This window comes from Lissotriton vulgaris, chromosome 4_1, assembly GCF_964263255.1.
Source record: "Lissotriton vulgaris chromosome 4_1, aLisVul1.2, whole genome shotgun sequence".
Lineage (NCBI taxonomy): Eukaryota > Metazoa > Chordata > Amphibia > Caudata > Salamandridae > Lissotriton > Lissotriton vulgaris.
Genome location: NC_141691.1, coordinates 618571859 through 618590966, shown reverse-complemented (window position 1 = coordinate 618590966; position 19108 = coordinate 618571859). Strand labels below are relative to the sequence as shown.

Below are 19108 nucleotides of genomic sequence, written 5' to 3'. Positions count from 1 at the left end.
CCAAGGACCCATTGTCCCAGTCTAGTCCAGGATGGACAAGTCTGTGGAAAAGTATTCAAGTGGACGTCCGGCCACAACCCACTCACCCTCCACCCCCCCTCCCCCGGATCCCCAAACCTGCTATGTCAGTGGTGCTTCATCAATCTCCCCCCGGAGTTCTCTCAAGCTGTCAAAGCGACCTCGCCGGTTGCAGTGGACTTGTCCACCTCCTGGATCGCCTCAGCCATGTCCGCTCTGATTGTGGGCGAGTCCGGTCGTGCTGAGGACGCGGAGGGGCGCCTCCGAGTCACCGATTGCCAACCATCCCTGGTAGTGCGACGTCTACGGGGAGTAGGCACTGCATCGTCTGTCGCGGTGATCCCCAAGACGCTACAGATATCCTGCAAAGAGCGAAGCTGGTGGAGTGTACCATTCCACCTGAAGATGAGCCGGAAAGGGTGGCCCCAGGAATATTGCGTGTCGTGGTCCCTCAGGAAGTCTGTGGCGATTTTAAAAGCTTTGCGCTTCTGAAGCGTGATCACCGAGAGAGCTTGAAAAAGGGCGATCCGGTGTCCCCTGAAGCTTAGGGACTGCTGCCTTCTAGCCTCACGGAGAATCCACTCCTTCAAAGGATAGTCCGGCAGGAAGGCTAAGACATCCGGCGGGGGGGCCAAGGCCCGGCGCGGCGGTCCCACCCTGTGCGCTCTGTCTATCCTAATGACAAAGTCCGTCGGCTCACCCAAAATCTCTCTGAAGAGGTCCTGCAGGTAACCTGTGGCGTCCTCACCCTCTTCCCCGGATGGAACGCCACGGACCCTAATATTGTTTCGGCGAGAACGGTTTTCAAAATCCTCATTCTTTGCTTGGAGGTCAAGCTGCTGGTCTTGCAGGCGCAGCACCTCCTGCTGCAGTTGCGTTATCTCCTCGTCCCGGGTATGTCCCGCCGCTTCTACCGTGGCCACTCTCTCGCCCAATCCATCGACCTCTCTGCGCACTTCCCGCACCTCTCCGGCCACCTCCTGTTTCAGTGCTTGGAAATCGTCCCTGAGCTAGCTAAAAAGAGATTCCAGGAAAGACCTGGTCACTGGGGGCTCGCCACCCACTGCCCCCTGGGAGCTGCTCGCGGGGCTCGATGATTGCTGCCCCCTATCTTGCCTTGCCCGGCCCCTTGTTAGCATGTCCTGTAGAGTTCGATCACCCTTCTTATTTCCTCTGTTGCCAGCCATGACACCTCCTCAATCGGTCACTTGGGGTTGCTCCAAGAAAAAGCTAGTCCGGCCCATTCCCGTAGGGAGTTTAGAGCTGCGGTGTCTCTCTTCCTTGTCTCACCGAGTCCCTCTCCCCGGCCCGGGAGTGAGGAGCGTGTCCCAGTGGTTCGGCTATAGGGCGCCGGGATCAGGCAGCACGTGTCCGCACCCCACAGACCACACCAGCCACACCCAGTGAGGCACCGGCCTAGCGGGAAAGCTGTGCCTCGAAGGAGAGTGTAATAGTGTCCTGTCCACTCACCGGGCTCCGGCACCCCCGCTTTGCTTCTCCACCGCTACTCCGTCGATTCGGGGCTCACAATCGACGATTTCTGATCCTTCACGGAGACCTGCTCGCGCTTTCGACCCTCCGCTCGTTGGCCACTTGCCGGAGGTGTCCTGTCGCCAGACCACAGTCCAGTTGTTACTCTCGGGTCCACTCGGACGTCTTCTCCTCACTCCGCACTTGAGACCGATCCACTCCAGCGGCCTCCCCGGTGTCGTCCGGGTCTCGAGCGAGGTCGCGGCCGCGACCGCGCACCACCAGTTCTGCTCCCCGGCCAAATATGGCGGGCCGTCGGTATGATTCAGGCCGCCACAACGGCCACCGGCCCCCGCATATGACCCCGGACCATCTGGGCCTCTCCCTTGCTTGGCCCTCCGTGGCAGTGCAGACTTTACGGGGCCGCATGTGTTCGGCGCCCAGGCCGCGGTCTCAGGCCTGCACTCCCGCTCCTCCTCTGCTTGCCTAGAGAGAGCTCTGTCGGCCACCTCCCAGCCGTCTTCAGCGCGCAGTCCAAATTCGAGTCCCGGCGCTCATCGGGGCTTGTCTACCCTCCAACATCGACCACCATCGCTGCCCTGAAATCCGGGCTTCAGAAACGGCCGGGGGAATTCTTGGGCTAGGCCGCGTCCCCGGTCTCTCTTAGGTAGATCAGCGCGCCGGGACTCCGCCTCCGTCCACTCTTGCGTTCGATCCCCGCTCCACCCAGGGCGCCAACACACTCCTGTGTTCCACTCGAGGCCACACCAGAGGCCGCCACTCACCGCTTCTGGGCCATAGAGGAGGTCCACCGTTGCCTCAACAGGGATATAGCGCTGCAATGCTCCGGACAGCCGCCCAGTAGGCCGCTAAGATGGCCGACCCTCGGCGTCACTACTCTCGAAAACTCAGAAAGGCAGTCCAAATGCAGCTCCGGGGCTCAGCAGAAGTGCGTACTCCGGTCTCTCCGCATCCGCCGTCACCCCAGTGCCAAACGGGGGGAGATCGGCAGCTTTTTCACGGTCTTGGGCTCCGAGGTCGGAGGAGCTCGCGGAGAGTGCGTCCGCTCACCTCGCCATCTTGGCCACGCCCCGTCATCATAGAAGTTTTTAAAGACTTTGAGGATCTCTTTGTTTGACGTTTGTGATGTCTTATTACTGTCAGTTATCGCTGCAATAGTGTGTTGTCTCTGTTTGCTCTTAAGGTAAGAGGCTAGTGCTTTCCCTGCTCTGTTCGCTTTACATAGGTTTATGGCTTTGAATCTATTTATCCACATACCTGCCCTTTCGCTTAAGATCTTGTTGAGCTCATATTTTTTCCTTGTTAATTCTGTCAGAGTGTTTTTGTCATCTAGGTTCGTGCTGTGGCCTTTCTCTAGGTCCTTAATCTTGCTTTCGAGCTCTGTTATTTTTTTGTTCCTTTCTCTGTTTATTCTTGACTTGATGCTAAGTATTTTCCCCCTGACCGTGGCTTTCAGGGCGTCCCAAAAGGTGCCTCTGTCCATGTTTGGGCTGTCATTGAAAGCTAGGTATTCTTTTATGGTCTCCTCTATCTCGGCAACGTTATTCGGGTTCTTAAGGATGTCGCTATTGAATCTCCACCTCCGGCTAGTCTGTTCGTTGTGGCGCCCGCTGAGTGTTAGACTGATGAGTGAGTAGTCTGATATTGTTCTAGGAGCAATATCTGTGTGGTCTATGAGGTGAGTGCGGGGTGCGGGGATGCGGATGTAGTCAATTCGACTATATGAGTTGTGTGGGTGAGAGTAGAAGGTGTAATCTCTTTTGTTTGGGTGTTGTAGTCGCCATGGGACTTTGAGGTTGAGCTTTGTGCACAGATTTCCTAGGATGTTGTTTCCTGGCGAGCAGTGACTGGTTCTTTGTGGGTGCCTGTCTATCGTGTTGTCTAGTGTCTGGTTGAGGTAGCCTGCTACTATTAGGAGGTCTTCGTGTGGGAGCTTAATCAGTCTGTTCTCAACCTTACTCCAGAATTCATTGTCTTCTGCGTTGGGTCCATATATATTGGCGATGTGTATCGTGTCCTCCCCTCTCTTGAGACTGGTTATTAGGACTTTCCCATCTTCGTCAGCGTAGCTATCCTGTACTGTTAGTCTCCATTTTTTGTTTATAAGTATGATAACCCCCCTCTTTTTGTGAACCGCTGACGAGCAAAGTGATTGGACTATCCAGTTAGCCTTCAGTCGTTGTGTGTCTTCTGCTGACAGTTTGGTGTCTTGGAGCACGCACACGTCACCCTTGGTTTTGCTTAGGTATTCTATGGCTTTCCTCCTCTTGACCGGGTGATTGAGCCCCTTAACGTTGAAAGAGACTACCTTAATATGTGGGTGTTTGGTTGTGTGTGGTTGGTGTCATTCCTTAGCTGAGGTGTTACTGTATGTTGTGGTGTTGTGATGTGTTCTTGATCGCTCCGGGTGGTGCCCTTTGCAACCTTTGGCTGCTACTCCCTTATATAGTATACTTTGTCTTGCCTGATGGCTTAGTGAGCGTTTGTGTCTGTTCTCGACTAGGATGGAGAGGATAGAGAGAGAGAAGTAAAGAAAGAATAAGGAAAGCATATAAACCATGGATATCTGTACTCGAAGGACTCCCCACCCCCCCTCAACCCCCACCCCTCCCACCCCCCACCACCCCTCCCACCCCCCACCACCCCTTGTTTGCGTTACGAGCGTGCGACAGCAAAGTTCCTCCCCCCTTTTCCCCTGAGGCTTGCTTTGAGCTAGGTCCAAAGCTTCCTATGAAGCTGACGACAGTGCAATTTGCGGTCCCCTTAAAGGATATATGAGAGTTATTGTTGTGCAGCTTCTTACTGTGTTCGTCTTGTTGCGTCTTAGTCCTGTCGTTGAGGTAGGTTGTTGTGGACTGAGGTAGTATAGTTGCAGTTAGTCCTTGCCCACCCCAAGTGTGGTGGGTCCTTCAGTGTATCAAGTTGTGATCTGTTCTGACCGAGGTCTTGCTACTTTAGTTCTCCTTAGCGCCTTTCGTTCCAGTGTCGCCTGTTGACGCTCTCCTTTTCCCTGCTCCGGAGTTTTGGGCTTCCATGTCCTCTGATGGTGGGCCTTGGAGGAATCTTCTCAAGTCGCTGAGATCTTCGAAGATTTGTGTTCGCATTTTGTCTGTAACTCTTAGTTTGGCTGGGCCCGCGAAGCTGAAAGTGATGTTATCTTTCCGCATTCTTTCTCTAAGCGCTAGGAATTCTTTTCTGGTTTCAACTGTTTGCCTTGAGAAGTCTTGCGTGATTAATATTTTGTGTCCTTTCCATCTTAGATTCGGGTTTTTCCCTGCTACAGCAAAGATCGCCTCAGTTTGGCTTGATCTCAGTGGTTTGCAGATGATTGGTCGTGGGCCGCGGCTTTGAGGTAGTTTGTTTGCAGGCACTCTGTATGCTTTGTCAACTTCAAATTGCTTGTCAAATTTGATGCCTGTTAGTAATGGTAGCAGTTCTTCTATTACATTTTTTGCATGAACCGGGCTTATCCTCTTCTCCTTCAGGGATCCCTAGCAGCCTTATATTCCCCCTTCTATTGCGGTCTTCTTGTTTTGCTAGCTACTTCTGCAGAGCGGATGAGGTCTTTGCGATGAAGTGTTGGCATTTATTCGATTGTGCACAATCATCTTCTATGCTGCTGATGCGCTCCTCCGCCGCATCGATCCTACAGTTTGTTTTATGCTAGTCCGCCCTTATGGCTGCTAGTTCTAGTTGCATGTTATCTATTGTCTGTTTCGTTGCTTTGCCCAGCTCATTTCCTTCGTTGATCTTTTTGAGAATCATGTCCAGGGTTACCTCTTTTTTTTGTTTTAGTGGCGAGTCAGTAATATCTTTCCTGTGCTTCTTAATGTTGTTGGTTAGTTTGCTGTTGTGTCCTGCCATCGCTGCGAAGCCTCTCCTGACCCGATAGCTTACTAGTTTTCCGTCTCTCTGTTGAGAGCTAACAGGGTTTGATGGAGCCTTTTTTTGGATTGGCTCACCACTATCAGTGTCTTGGCTGTTCAGCCTGAACCTGCTAGGCCCACGGATGGTTCTTGTTCTGGTCTTTGCCCCTGTCAGTTCTTCTCTTGTTTCTTCGCTTTGCGCGTGTTGGCTGTCTGTATAGGCTTAATTGCAGCTAATGTTGCAGTGTTGTAGTCTGCACCGCTTGTTGCGGAGCTCCTGCGTGGTGTTGGCTGATCCAGAGGTGCACGGACTGCTTGCTCGCTTTAGTAGTGGTTTAGGAAACTGCCGCTTGTGGTTGTTCCCGCTTCGGATTTACCTGCTTGCTCTATTCACTACTCCGGGTGTAGTGTGGTATGGCAGCGCGTGGAGCACCCCGTGTCTGTTGTTGGTTGCTTCCGGTTTATTTGGTTGCTGCACAGATTGGACAGTGCAGGACTATCTGATACTTATTGCGGCTAGTTATTCTCGCTATACTGGTTTGGCTAAAGCTGCCTTATTGGAGCTTGCAGCTGTTCTTACTGTTTATTGTGGCTGGTACAGGCTTATTGCGGATGGTTATTCTCGCTCGTTTCCCTGCTTTACTGCTTCCTGTGGCGGTGTGCAGATGGCAGCTACTTCTAGTGTGCTTCCGGTTTCAATTTTGTCCCTTAGTTAGTGTGGTCGCGCTTTGCTGGTTTGGCTAGCGTTGTTGCTTTCCTTCCGATTTATCCTCTCCAGCATTTCTGGTTGCTTGTTTAGACGTTTGTTAAAATCCCCCAGCCTTTTTGTGCATTGCCTGTGGTGTGTGGGATGCGGTTTAGGTTCCAAAATGGCAGCCCCCAGCCGTGCTTCCGCTTTTCCCTTGTTTATGTTAGCGGGTTTCGTGTTCCGCTTTACTGTTTACCTCACCTCGTTGTTAGAGCCCCCAAACTTGTGTGTGCTTCTCGCGGTGTGTGGCCTGAGGTCTGTGTTCCAAAATGGCGTCTCTCTCTCCTGTGCTTCCAGTTTCGATTACGGTTTGTTCCTTAATTAATGTAGTCGCGCTTGGTTGGTTTGGCTACGGTTTGTTCCTTAATTAATGTAGTCGCGCTTGGTTGGTTTGGCTAATGTTGGTGCAGCAGCGTTGTAACTTCTCTACCGCTTATTTCCTCTCCAGCGTTCCTGGTTGTTTATTCAGACGTTTGTTAAAACCCCCAGCTTTTTTGTGCGCTGCTCGCGGTGTGTGGGATGAGGTCTAGGTTCCAAAATGGCGGCCCCCAGCCTTGCTTTCGCTTTTCTCTCTGGCGCGTTTGTGGCACTTACTTGGCTACTTGTTGGGGCTTTGCGGCTGTTGCTTCTGTGTAATTGGCTGGTACAGGTTCCCCCTGGGCCTTGCTCCTGTGATCTTCCCCTGCTCTTGTGGTTCTGCAACCTTGCTGTGGTCTACGGCAGTGTAGTGCCAGGCTGCTCCCGTTCTCCGCGTGTGCGCGCCGCTCACCGCCCCTCGGTTGTTAAGATGGCGGCCCCCAGGTGTAGTTTCATTTTCGCCCCAGTTTCGTTTTTGCGTAGCTCTTCCTCTGCCGCTGCAGCTCTTCGTGAGTCTATTGTGAGACTTACTCGGCGTTGGGTGAGACAGCCGGGGTGTTGGGGCTCATCATGATCACATGGGGTTCAGACAGGGGCTCCACACAGCATCGATTCCTTCCCCTCTGCGACTCTGTTCCGCTTTCTAATTGTTTAGGGCGCCATCTTGGTGCTGCCTCGCCCGACCTTCCTTGGGGTGGTATTCTGGCCAAAACTTCTTCGGTTTGCTGCTGGCGGCCTCTCTTATGCGCTCTTCTTGTGACCCTGGTGTTCCGATGTCTTTTGCTGGTCTTCTATTTCAGGACCGAGCTCTATTCGCTGTAGAATTTGCTGTTGTACGCCTCAGGGTTACGGAGGTAACGGACCTACGCGCCCGTCCTCATTTCCGTCCAAGCCACGCCCCCCCCGAGTTCCTTCTTTCTAATGGCTAATACCATCTTGTACTTTGTTCTTAATGCTTTAGTTTTTCCCCTGTTTTGGGGGGTTTCTTATAGGGCCTTTCTTATGGTCTGATTAGCACTAGTACAGTAAGAACTAAACCACCCTGGGTCATTACTTCTCTTCCCTGTGTTTGTAGCTGGCCAGTGTAAATTATATAAATTGGCTGTTGTAAAAATACAAAAGGTTTTCACCAGTTTGTCATGGCCCTACCTCCCGTTCTGTGGAGGTAACAAAGGAGTCCCATTCCTCCAGGACTATCATTTCAATAAATTTGGATTCATTTACACCAGCCCATTTTATCATAAGCTGACTTTTCGCCAAGGTTTCAATGGGCGGTACTGATCCCAGAACCTCTACTCTTCTGTAGAGAACTGTTAAGGACAAGGCTAACACAGCATGGTCGCTGAACATCGTACATTCTATCTTAAGACGTTTAATTAATCTTACATCTTTCGCTGAGATAGTCTTTTGGTCAATATTAGAAGTTCTCCCGTTACCGTAGAAGCAGTAGCGGCTGGCAGGTCCAGAGGGTGGTAGGATGGGTGGGACATTTAAAAAACTAATAATTAGATTGAAACAACTTACCTGTGAGCGCAACGTGACGCCCTCCTCCTCTGCCTCGATGGTCTTCTCTCCTCGAGGCAGGCAGGGCTCCAAACTCCCTTCACAAATCCTAGTGCTGCTCTCACCAGCATGAGAGCAGTGCTAGGATTGGTGGGAGTGGCCTCACTCTGTGCTCCACAGCGCTCTGAAGGCTTTGGCTTTCTCTAGCCTAGCTGTCTTAACACAGCTGAGTTAGAGAGGTTTAAAGTATGCATGTGACGGCCGGCCAAAACAACATGCGCACTTTAAACTGAAAGTGCCCTGCTCTCTCTGCTGCTGTCATTCAGCAGCAGCCCGCCCCCGTCCTGACGCTCCATTCGGAACGTGATGGAGAAAAATAACATTGTAATGAATTAAGTTCATTACCATTTCTTTTTTCTTACTGGGGCATTTCAGTGGGGCGACGCTCCTCCGTTCAAACAAGGTGGGCAGTACGAGGACATTTCCTCCCCACTCCTGATCAATTATTTCTATATTATATTTATATAGCAGCTCATTTAGTGAATTCCCATATGGATCATGTGGAAAGTGAGATTGATCGGACCCAAAACAATCTAGGTGGCTGCAGGCTGAGTCACTTTTGTTCTGGCATCTATTTATATTAAACCCCCCCCCACACAAGTACAAAAAGTTTGGTCACATTTTATTCAAGAAGGTATCTAAATCCTGTCCCAGTTCTATTACAGCACAGCTGAGTGTATTGTTAAAAATATTATTGTACAAACTGATTAACATGAGCCCATGCCTTTGGTCAATTTATATTCGCCAACTGGTAGTAGAGGGATTTGGTCCAGGTTCTCTTTACAATAAAGGGTAATATATTTGAAATAAGTATAGCCAACCCCCCTTTCATTTTTTATACAAAAGCAGTAAAAATAAATGAGGCCATATAACATGCTATTTAGCGTGACTGTACTAATAAAAGCACATTTATAACTGCAGTGAAAAGATGACATTTAAGTTTATCTCAGTACAGCAAAATAGACATAAGAAAACACTTTTTACGGCCTCACAAAAATGTTATGTAACAATTACTTTACAGAGAAACACAACTCTTCAGATAGTCAGGTAGCCTCCTCAATTTAATTTTATTATAATAAATGTAACCCTTTGCCTCCTGCTTTCTGTTTAATATTTTGAAAACAAGTACAAATGGGAACAAGACAATGGCATAAAGTAAACCAACAGCTCTGCAGTATACTACTAGTCAGTAAGCTTCATAGCCACTGAATAAATACTCTTTAACTATTACAACCGTCCCCGACACTTGCTACTCAAAATATATGATTTATTAAGCGTCAGATGTCTTCAGTGTACAAATCCATGTAGGGACACTGATCTTTCTGTACATACTATGTTTTGTTTGGCGCACATTATGGTCGGAATTGCTAAAAAACGTTTGTGTGATTATTAAGGTGTGTGATTGGTGCCCATGCACCTGCATGAGACAAACTGCTTCACACAGTGGTGTCATTGTAAAATCCAGAATTATCTTCCACATTAAGCACCTTCCATTACAGCTTTGCAGAACTGCAGGCGACCTTTGCCCACTGTTTTCTTATTATTAAACATTTCCACACCGTTTTGAAATGCACACAGCGCGCGCATACAGTGGACGATAATCCTATAAAGTGCAGGTATAGAAATTCGATTTGCACACCTATCAAAGAATGTAGATTGTAACAACAACATTTCTCAACAGAAGGAAAGTATATCAATAAAGCACTGAAATGTATTTTCCAATGCAACAAACTTGGAACTCAGTGCTCAAAAGGTGTTCACACAATAGAATAAATGTAGCCACGAGAGGTTACCTGGCTGTTCGAAGCTCTGCTCTCCTTTGCTACTCAGTTGTGACAGGGGTCGCCGGGGGTCGCCGACTAGGTGTTTACAACATACTGTCCTGTTAAGCACGCGGCCGATCAGTGCTGTCACCCGGGCGCCAGCCATGGGAAAAGAGCAAGGCAAGTTTGCAGAGAACTTGACAGCCTGCAGATACACTGCTCCACTGAGCCACTGAGCTAAATGCTCAGACTGGAGATAGCGTAGGATTGGTGCCTGGCGGTGGCACACAGCCCCGCCTACCCGCCCGGGACTACTCGAACTTGAAGCACTGCCCTTAAGGGAATGACAGGAGCGAGATAGTAATGATGCGACGTCGAAGCAGAAGACGGACTGAATGACCATGTAGTCCACGCGCTCTTTAAATCGCGTGCACAAGCGGTGGCCATTTTCAAACGTAGGTAGGAAGGAAGTAGGTTCACATCTGTAAATGCTGCTGTTGAGCCATCGCGATACATTACCTACAGCTGCACATGGCAGGGCATTGCGAGAATCATTTCCCACTCTATTCATGTGAACTTGGTATTTGTAACATTATCAGAGATCACTGGCGTTAACAGAAAGCTTTACGGTCTTATGTTCTTTTAATGTGTTGCTGGAGTTCCAAACGAGAATGCAGGAATCTATCAGCATTTTATACGTTCGTCAAACCAGTTTAGAAGTGAACGACTGCTTAAAAATGTGTTTAAAAAAGCAATTACGAGCTACATGATATTCCCATGCTGTTTTCACAGTGCGTATTCAAAATATAATATGCACGAGGAACATTTCATGCGTTAGAGGCGCTATGACATAGATGCAAATAGTCAGAAACAAGATAAGATATAGATTTTGTACAAAACATTGGGGGTTTCTTTTCCTCATTAATTTACATTGAAGAACAGAAGAAGATGTATGTCTGCCAACATGTGGAAACAGGAAAGACAGATTCATTCAAAAAAATAATAATGGGGGGAATTTATTTTCTCAATTGACTTACATTGAAATGGAGACAATTTTAGGCCGGAGACGTGTAAAGTAGAGTTTTTTGCTCAAAACATTTGGAGTCTCAAAAATTCCCAACTGCAACTGGTGAAACCATCCTTTCTGGCATGGAAGGCTTAAATAGTTCCACAAATCACTGGTGATTGATGGACACATATATGACATGGGCACTTGCCACACAATCATCTATTTTCACTCAGCATAAAAAATGGTTATAAATGTATAATCTGATGGTATCTTATCCCAACTAGACTCCATGCAATGATTTGCTCTTCAAAAATCATGTTGGAGAGGGTCTATGGCACACATGTGGTGGCATTGTGCAAAGATAATTGAACAAATTAAAATGATAATTGCTGTTGAATTACATAAGAATCCTCTAATATTGTTACTGAAATATACATGTTATGTGACACGAGACGGAAAACCTATTAATACACCCATGGGTAAACTCTTCTCACATTTTATTCTCACAGCTCGCCTGACAATGCCTCATGCATGGAAGCAATTAAAACCTAGAGGCTCTCCTCAATATGTGGTGATCTAAATTATGGCATATTTTTGCCATGGAAAAGCTGGCAGCTTTAGGAGCTGATAGGATGGACACATTTATAAAGAGCTGAATCCCTTTAAAGCAAGTATCTAAAGACATAAAGCTGGCCCAGGACCTATGTCTGTGGTTCTTCAAAGATCAGGAATCTTCAGGCTGACGCCTGGCCTTCATCTAGTGAAGCAGATGATCTGCTGGTCTACCAGGATTAAGGACCGCACTAAAGTTTATTTTGCTATCTGTGTATTTGATATATTGTACAAGGCTGGATTCCTATTCTCTCACTATGGGACTGTACTAATGGACACTGTATGTGATTGTTTTTCTTTTGCCACTCCCCCAGAACTAAATCCGAAATAACTGTACGCTACCTACTGTAGGCTTTGATTTGATATGGAATATTGCCTATATTTTCGATGGCTGTAATATCCTACTTCTTTACACCCGGGAAGAAAATCAGGAGTCTCTTGCCTGAATCATCAGGTGCATTGGCATCTATGGATTTGTTTAAGAGGAAGAAAGCAAAAATAATGCTACATTTTTGCTCAATGGACTCAATAAAATCCGTACCATAGAGATGGGTAACAATAAACATCTACTATTTCAGCAGTAAGGTACCCTTCAGGCTGAACATGCACAAGACATGTTATGTTTCAAAAGTCTGGAGTCTCCTCCCAACTGTTAGCTTGTATCATGCCTGCAGGGTTTGATGATGATAGTGGATGACAGCCTCATATATTACAAGAAATAAAAGCTCCCCTATTGTGAATCATACAAGAAACTGAAACTCACCTTGAAATCCCCGAGGCTTACAAAAGTTCCCTGTAATACATAAATATCAATATTATGTTTAATAGGGAGTATTTTATGCAAGTATTATTATTATGATTATCAGTATTGTTTTACATTACTTTTACATACTACTATAATTAATAATAGTTTCCTCTTTTGAAATAAATGCAGACCTAAGATACTTTAGGGTGATGGTTGAGGCAAAGATTCAGAATGCAGAAGGAAGCTTAAACGGAGACTGCCTCTTGTCCCGTTGAGGCCTCTGGATATATATCTAGTGGTAATAAATTACATTTCTACAGGTTAAATACCAGTATCAACAAAAATCAACAGAATACAATATACACTACAATAATACATAGTTCAGGACGCAATTGGAAGCAATAGCAATTTTGTCTATAGCTGTTGACCGGATGTCCGAACCCAATACACCTTTAAATGGACAACGAAGGAATTATTTCTTACTGGCGAGCTGTAATTGCCAAGAGAATAGGTGACTCTACTCACCAGTAAAGTTGCATGGGACAGCATGTCATGGTCTTACAAAGCTCCTCCTTCCAAACCTCAGTTTTTTTAACGTGCCCTAATAAGGGTGACAGAGGATAATGCATGCAAGCAAGACCAAAATTATGGTATGTGGGCATAACACAATCAACTATAGTTAGTGGATACGTTTAAATATATTGAAGAATGTCAGTGCCTAAGAATATCTGGGGTTATTATGAATAGGGATGGGAGCTGTAAATCCCATGTAAACAAATTAAAGTGTGTAGCATCTATCTCTAATTTTGCCATGCTTCATCTATTTCATAATCTTTTATTTCACACATGGGAGCTAGTCTTTTAAGGTTATCAAAGCAAAGTTTATTCCCTAGAAGATTCTTTAGTATTTGGTAACAAATTGGAAAAGTAGCTGGAGAAGGCACTGATAAATTGTATACAAACAATTTTTTTTGACAGAATCTACTCAGCATGCACAATTAACACTGGAAATTGGACTAGAAACAGTTGTTTTAATGTCTGGTGGAGCCTTTCTAAAGTACATCTTTAGAGCTTGTAAAGAGAAAGCAAAGTTTAAAGTATGGTAATGACCAGTATGACCACTTGTATGCTCAGTAACATAGACTTGGCTTGACAACTAATTCACATGAGAATATACATTATTTAGAATTTAAATTATATTTTAAAGAGGAAGTCAAATTGACATATGTCCTTATGATATAGTAGTGTGATGTAAATTAAAAGAAAGTAAATACGTTATAGATACATTTAATGATTTGTAACTATAGGAATACTTATATTTATGTCTGATGCTAATACCTCTGCTGGAATTAAGAGCGTGAACATTTTGTTGTTCCAGATTGCAATCTTATAGCCACATATTTTTAATTAGTTCTGCTTTTATAAGTGAAAGAAAATTATGGTTAAAACCAATATGGATAATTTTAGGTGTCCAATCGATTGTTACTGCAGTGAACATTATCACGGAGGGAGAAGCTAAGCTATTAATATTTAGAATAATAAAGTATTGGTCATGTAGCCGCCTAGATAAAATCACTGTGAAAGCGTTTTAGTATTTCAATACTGTATGGGTCTGAGTAATATGTTTTAGCTATTGTTTTATGATAGGGATACCAATCTTATAATTCCTATTAGTGCCAACTCACTGAAACAATAAAAAAAATCTGATTTTATTTTTGGTAATGGTGATACTTAGGAACCTGCGGTTGCATTAGCAGAAGCATCAAACTGTGAGTTACGTAAGTAGGAGATGTCTAAAATGAGTCTTATGTTAAGAGGTAGCTGTAGGAAAATGGGTTTCTGGTTGAGGAGGGCTTAACACTACAAAAGCAGCAAACACAATTCTTGTTAGGATGCAACAGAAGCAAACCCCAAATTAACCTGTGTTCAACCCTCTGGTAGCTTAGCACAAAATCAGTCAGGCTTAAATTAGAGGCAATGTGTACAGTATTTTTGCAGCACTTCATACAGTAATAAAGTGAAAAAACAACACAAGAAAAATCCCACACAATTTTGATAGAGTAAAATGTAATTAATTATTTGACACCAAAGCAGCAAAAATCTAATTAGTAGAACCGACATATGAGGTTTTTAAAGGTTTAGGTAAAAAGGGTGCTTAAAAGCACAAAGTGGCAACTGTGGTTATCTGGTCGTGCCGGACCGGGACAAGGTCATGAGTTCAGGCCAACCTCAATGGAGCACTGGCTGGCTACGGGGACCAAGTTAGACCTGCTAAAAAAAGTACTTTAAATCCTGGATGCGGAGGGTTGCGATTTCCCATGTCGAGGATACACTGGACATTGTGATTCGGGGCTGCGATACAAGGTCCTACATCAAGCATGCAGAGCTCAGCAGCTGTTCCGAGAAGCTGCAGTCTACGATGCGAGGTCCTGCATCGAGGATGCATCATGCAGCGGTGGTTCTGAGAGGCTGCAAAGTCCTTCGTCAGGGATGTGGTGCACAACTGCAGATAAAGACTGTGAGGCAATGTATCGCACTGCAACGGTTCTGCTTGTACCAAAGCTGGACTGGAAGAACACCTTCAGCCCACTGCCAGGTCTGAGGTGGTACCATTTGGGGGCAATACTCACAGCAGACAGACTCCAGGTGCTGTGTTCAAGGTGGTTGGAGCCTTTTCTGTCCCTGAGGCTCTGATCAGAAGGCAGGCCAACTAGTCCTTGGAGTAACTCTGGTCGTCCTTGTAATGGAAGGTGCTTAATGTGGAAGAAGCAGGCAGCCAGGCTGTCACTCCTAAGCCAATCACAATGCTCCAATGGAGCGGTGTGATTGGTCTGAGCACAGTGACATGGCTCTCAGCCAGTGGTTGTAGGGGTGGGCATGTTCTCCATTTTTTTAAAACAGATTTTTATTGGTTTTCTTTACATCTTAAGAGGTTGTGAAGGGTGAAGAGAAGCAAGGGGTTACATGCCCTATATAATCGACAGTCGTCAAATATCACACAGATTAGTGAAGGCCCAAACATATCATCAGACAATGGTGGGTACCAATTTTCAAACAAACTTATTAGCATCCCAAAATAGTCCCGGGCCTTTAACCTTAATCGAAGGAAACAATGCACACCCCGCGGGCTGCCCAACCCTACAGTCGGGGCGGAGCCCTGAGTAATGTAAATGTAAATGTAAATTGATACTTGTATAGCGCACTACTCACCCGCAAGGGTCTCAAGGCGCTTGTACGAATACCGCTGTGGAACCCGTCCTGGCTTTCCCTCTGAGGCGTCCACTCCTGGGCACCCCCAGGGTGAAGGCCAGGCATCCTTAGCGTTGTGGGGGCCGTTGTGGAGATTAAGCAAGCTATTGCCCAGAGTTGCAGAGTGGGCCTATATGATTGGAATAGGCACCGAGGCGAGAATTATCAGGTCCATGGAATTTTGAGCCCAAGACCCGCCGAGGCGGGGAATTGAACCCTGGTCCTGGGCTAGACCTCTGCATCAGGGTCTGCCGCTCTAACCATTGAGCCACACTTCTCCAGTAAGTCCTGCACCAGTGTTCTGGATCAGTCAGGGACAAAATGTGGGCCCCAACTCCCCCCTCCACTCTCTCCCAGGTGTGTCACATAAGTGCTCGTCTCACAGGATCTAGGGAGTCATAACTGCAATAGAGGCATCTCGTTGGAATGAGGGGAGATGTAATGGGAAACAGATAGACACAGGGCATGCGCCACTACCCTTCTCGGGGATCCAATACAGTAAGAGTGCCCAGCCTACCCCAAAATAAACTGTCGCTGCCACCAGGCCGATCGCAGGTGCTTCATCTTCAGCATTGTCAGGGGTTTTGAGCGCCACTACAAGCAGTTCCCAAGCTCTCACCCTTTTCATCGCCTTATCACTCCCCCTGCGGTTCCCAACCTGCAATCTGATCACTCCCTCACACTCAGTCCATTTCAGTAGGTCCGCTTTCCACCTAGCGGCAATAGGAGCACGCTGTTCTTTCCAATGTGTGGTGATGGTTCTCTTGGCTAATAGGAAGCCCAGACCAATACATTCACTGGTAATTTTATTTTTGGAGGTATGAGGAAACCAGTGTAGGATGCAGTGGGCCATGGAGGGGTCCAAGTCCCTGTCGATTATGTCTGATAGTAATGTTGTGACTTCCTCCCAGTAACTATCTAGGATCGGGCACTCCCACAACTTATATTTGAAATCTGCGCTGTCTGCCGAGCATCTCTGGTAAGTCGCAGGGTGGATCGGAAACTATGTATGTAGCTTCTGCGGGGTAAGGAAGGCTCTGTGAAGGATATGAAAGTGTATTAACTGGAACCTCGCATTCCTTGTGCTCTTCCAGGCCCTCTCTATCAGTGCGCCCATATCTTGTCGGGAATAGCAGTCCCTATGTCCATTTCCCACTTGAGTTTTAGAGCAGAAAGAGAGGGTAATGATTCCAGTGTCATGCGACTGTAGAGGCTTGTAACTGCCTTGAATGTGCCTGCCGCCATCACCATTCATTGACACCCCATAGAGGTGGGCGGCTCCGTCAATCCTGTCCCCAAATGTTTCCTGATGGCTGTTGTGAGGGCAGTGTACTGTAAGAAGTCGCCTCCGGACAAGTCGTGACGGGCCCGCAGCTTAGCGAACGGGAGAAGGGCTCCCCCTTCATAGAGGTCCCCCATCTTGGTTAGCCCTTTCTGTGCCCAATCCTTTAATTTCTGCCAGGTGCCCCACGTGGGGCAAAGCCCTGCACATCTATAGCGGTATCTCTGGGGCACAGGGGCATTTGATTGAGGTCCTCCGCAGGTATCGGTTCCAGCATTTCCATGCTGTTGCAAATTCTAGGGCGAGAGGCTGAGGACCAATTGGGAGACGCAGTACTATGCGGGACAAAATCACCAGGGGCCCAAATACCACTCCCGGCTCTCCCCCCCTAGTGGCCCGTGCGACCCATTGTTTGAACCATTGGAACTGAGCTGCTAAATAATAGGCTTCATAGTCTGGGACCGCCAAACCCCCCTCCGCTCGGGGATGCATAAGTGTATGAAGGGCCACCCTGTGCCTACCCATGCACCAAATGAAATTGGTAATCATTGTACGGAGTTGTTTGAAGTAGGGAGCCGGAATCCATATCGGGAGGGTCCCAAAGAGATTCAGGAGTCGTGGGAGGATCACCATTTTAAGGAGTGCCACTCGTCTGATGAGAGACAAGGGGAGGGATCCCCAAAACTCGAAGTTGACCCTAGCCCCCCGATGGCCTTCCCAACGTTTCCTTCAAGAAAGTGGTAAATAAGGGTGCCCAGGTAGGGCAAGCATCTGTCCTCCCAGTTCACTCCCTCCGTGCACTTTGTGCCTAGCCTATTCCCTCGGATCGGAAAGAGGTACGATTTGGACCAATTCACTTTTAATCCCGCCACTCTGCTGAGATCGTGAAGCAGCTTCTTGGCTCCCAGTAGGGCCGCCCCAGAGTCAGCAATGAAGAGGGGGAGATCATCTGCATAAAGTGCTGTGTGGTGCATCTGTCCGTGAACGACAAGTCCAAGGTATGCTTGTCCCAATGTAGCACGTGCCGCCAGGGGTTCCACCTCCAGTGCAAACAACAGCGGGGAGAGAGGACTAAGTATGAGCGGAAAATCCGTTCCGCTCGCGGATTTTGCGAATTTTCGGTAAATTCGCGATCCGCGAACTCCCGCAAATTTACAGAGAATTCGCAAATCCGCGAGCGGCGGATTTTTCCGGGGGCAAAAGTTGAAGGCCTGTTGTAACTATTTTAGGATGGCGCCGGCAAGCTGCCAGCGCCATCCTAAAATAGTTACTAAGTTAGCTTCAACAGGAAGCTCTAATAGATAAAATAAAGCAGGTGCTCGATTTTATCTATTAGAGCTTCCTGTTGAAGCTAATTTAGTACCTATTTTAGGATGGCGCTGGCAGCTTGCCGGCGCCATCCTAAAATATTTACCATGCCCTTCCTGTGACTTCTTCACAATCTACCGTGGAAAATCAGCTGTGATGCTGGATAAAGGCTTTTGCATCCGTGACTTTCACGAGCGCAATACCCGTGCTGTTTCTGTGACCAGGAGCTTATTTCTCTTCATCTGCTGAACTGATCTTTCTCTGACCTTTTATACACACTAAAAGCATGTGTGAACTAACATGGTAGCCCTGCCCGTTTGGCCCAGCCCACACACTCGCGGTTTGCACCGTCTCCCCGCCATTCACCCACTATGATGGACAGCTCACTCAAGGGACCCCTGTGCCCTTCGGGGCGATTGCATAGTAACACGCACATGGTCGCTCGAACTAGTTGATGCTCAAAATCAGTGACTCATTCATTAGCCCAAAAACAATCATGAGCATCTTCGAGGCGGGACAGGTGTGCCTCTTCCCAAATTTACTGTGGAAAATCAGCTGTGATGCTGGGTAGAGGCCTTTGCATCCTTGACTTTCATGAGCGCAATCCCCGTGCTGTTCCTGTGACCAGGAGCTTCTTTCTCTTCATAATATTGTGTTCGCACGGGTTGCTGCAAGTTCGCACGCGTTTTGTACAATTTCGCAATTTGCGAAATTGTACAAAACCCTCGCGAACTTGCAGAAACCCGTGCGAACATAAAAAAAAAAAATCCGCACATTCGCGAGAATTCGCGGATTTTGCGGATTGCGAGTTCGCAAATCCGCAAAATCCGTGAACGCGAGATCCGCAAAATTCGCCCATCCCTAGAGAGGACATCCCTGATGTGTGCCCCATCCCACCTGGTATGCTTCTGAGATCACTCCTCCCGTCCTAACTCTAGCAGTGGAATCGGCGTACAATAGAGCTGTCCATTTCACAAACTCGGGACCAAGACCCATTATGCCCATTACATGAAATAGGACCGCTCATTCCAGACTGTCAAAGGCTTTTTCCATGTCTACTGCAAATATTGCAGCAGTGTCAGTGCTGTAGGAGTCTG

The 19108-nt window shown here is 47.3% G+C and overlaps 1 protein-coding gene across 1 annotated transcript in view; it reads right to left on the bottom strand.

The window, feature by feature from the left end:
* Window positions 1–10096, bottom strand: part of SUGCT (succinyl-CoA:glutarate-CoA transferase) — a 3450745-nt gene extending 3440649 nt beyond the window's left edge. The window contains exon 1 of the mRNA XM_086964866.1: window positions 9837–10096. Within this exon, the coding sequence (XP_086820992.1) occupies window positions 9837–9972 (136 nt within the window). The 5' untranslated portion in view covers window positions 9973–10096. The remainder of the gene's footprint in view (window positions 1–9836) is intronic.
* Window positions 10097–19108: the final 9012 nt, after the last annotated feature.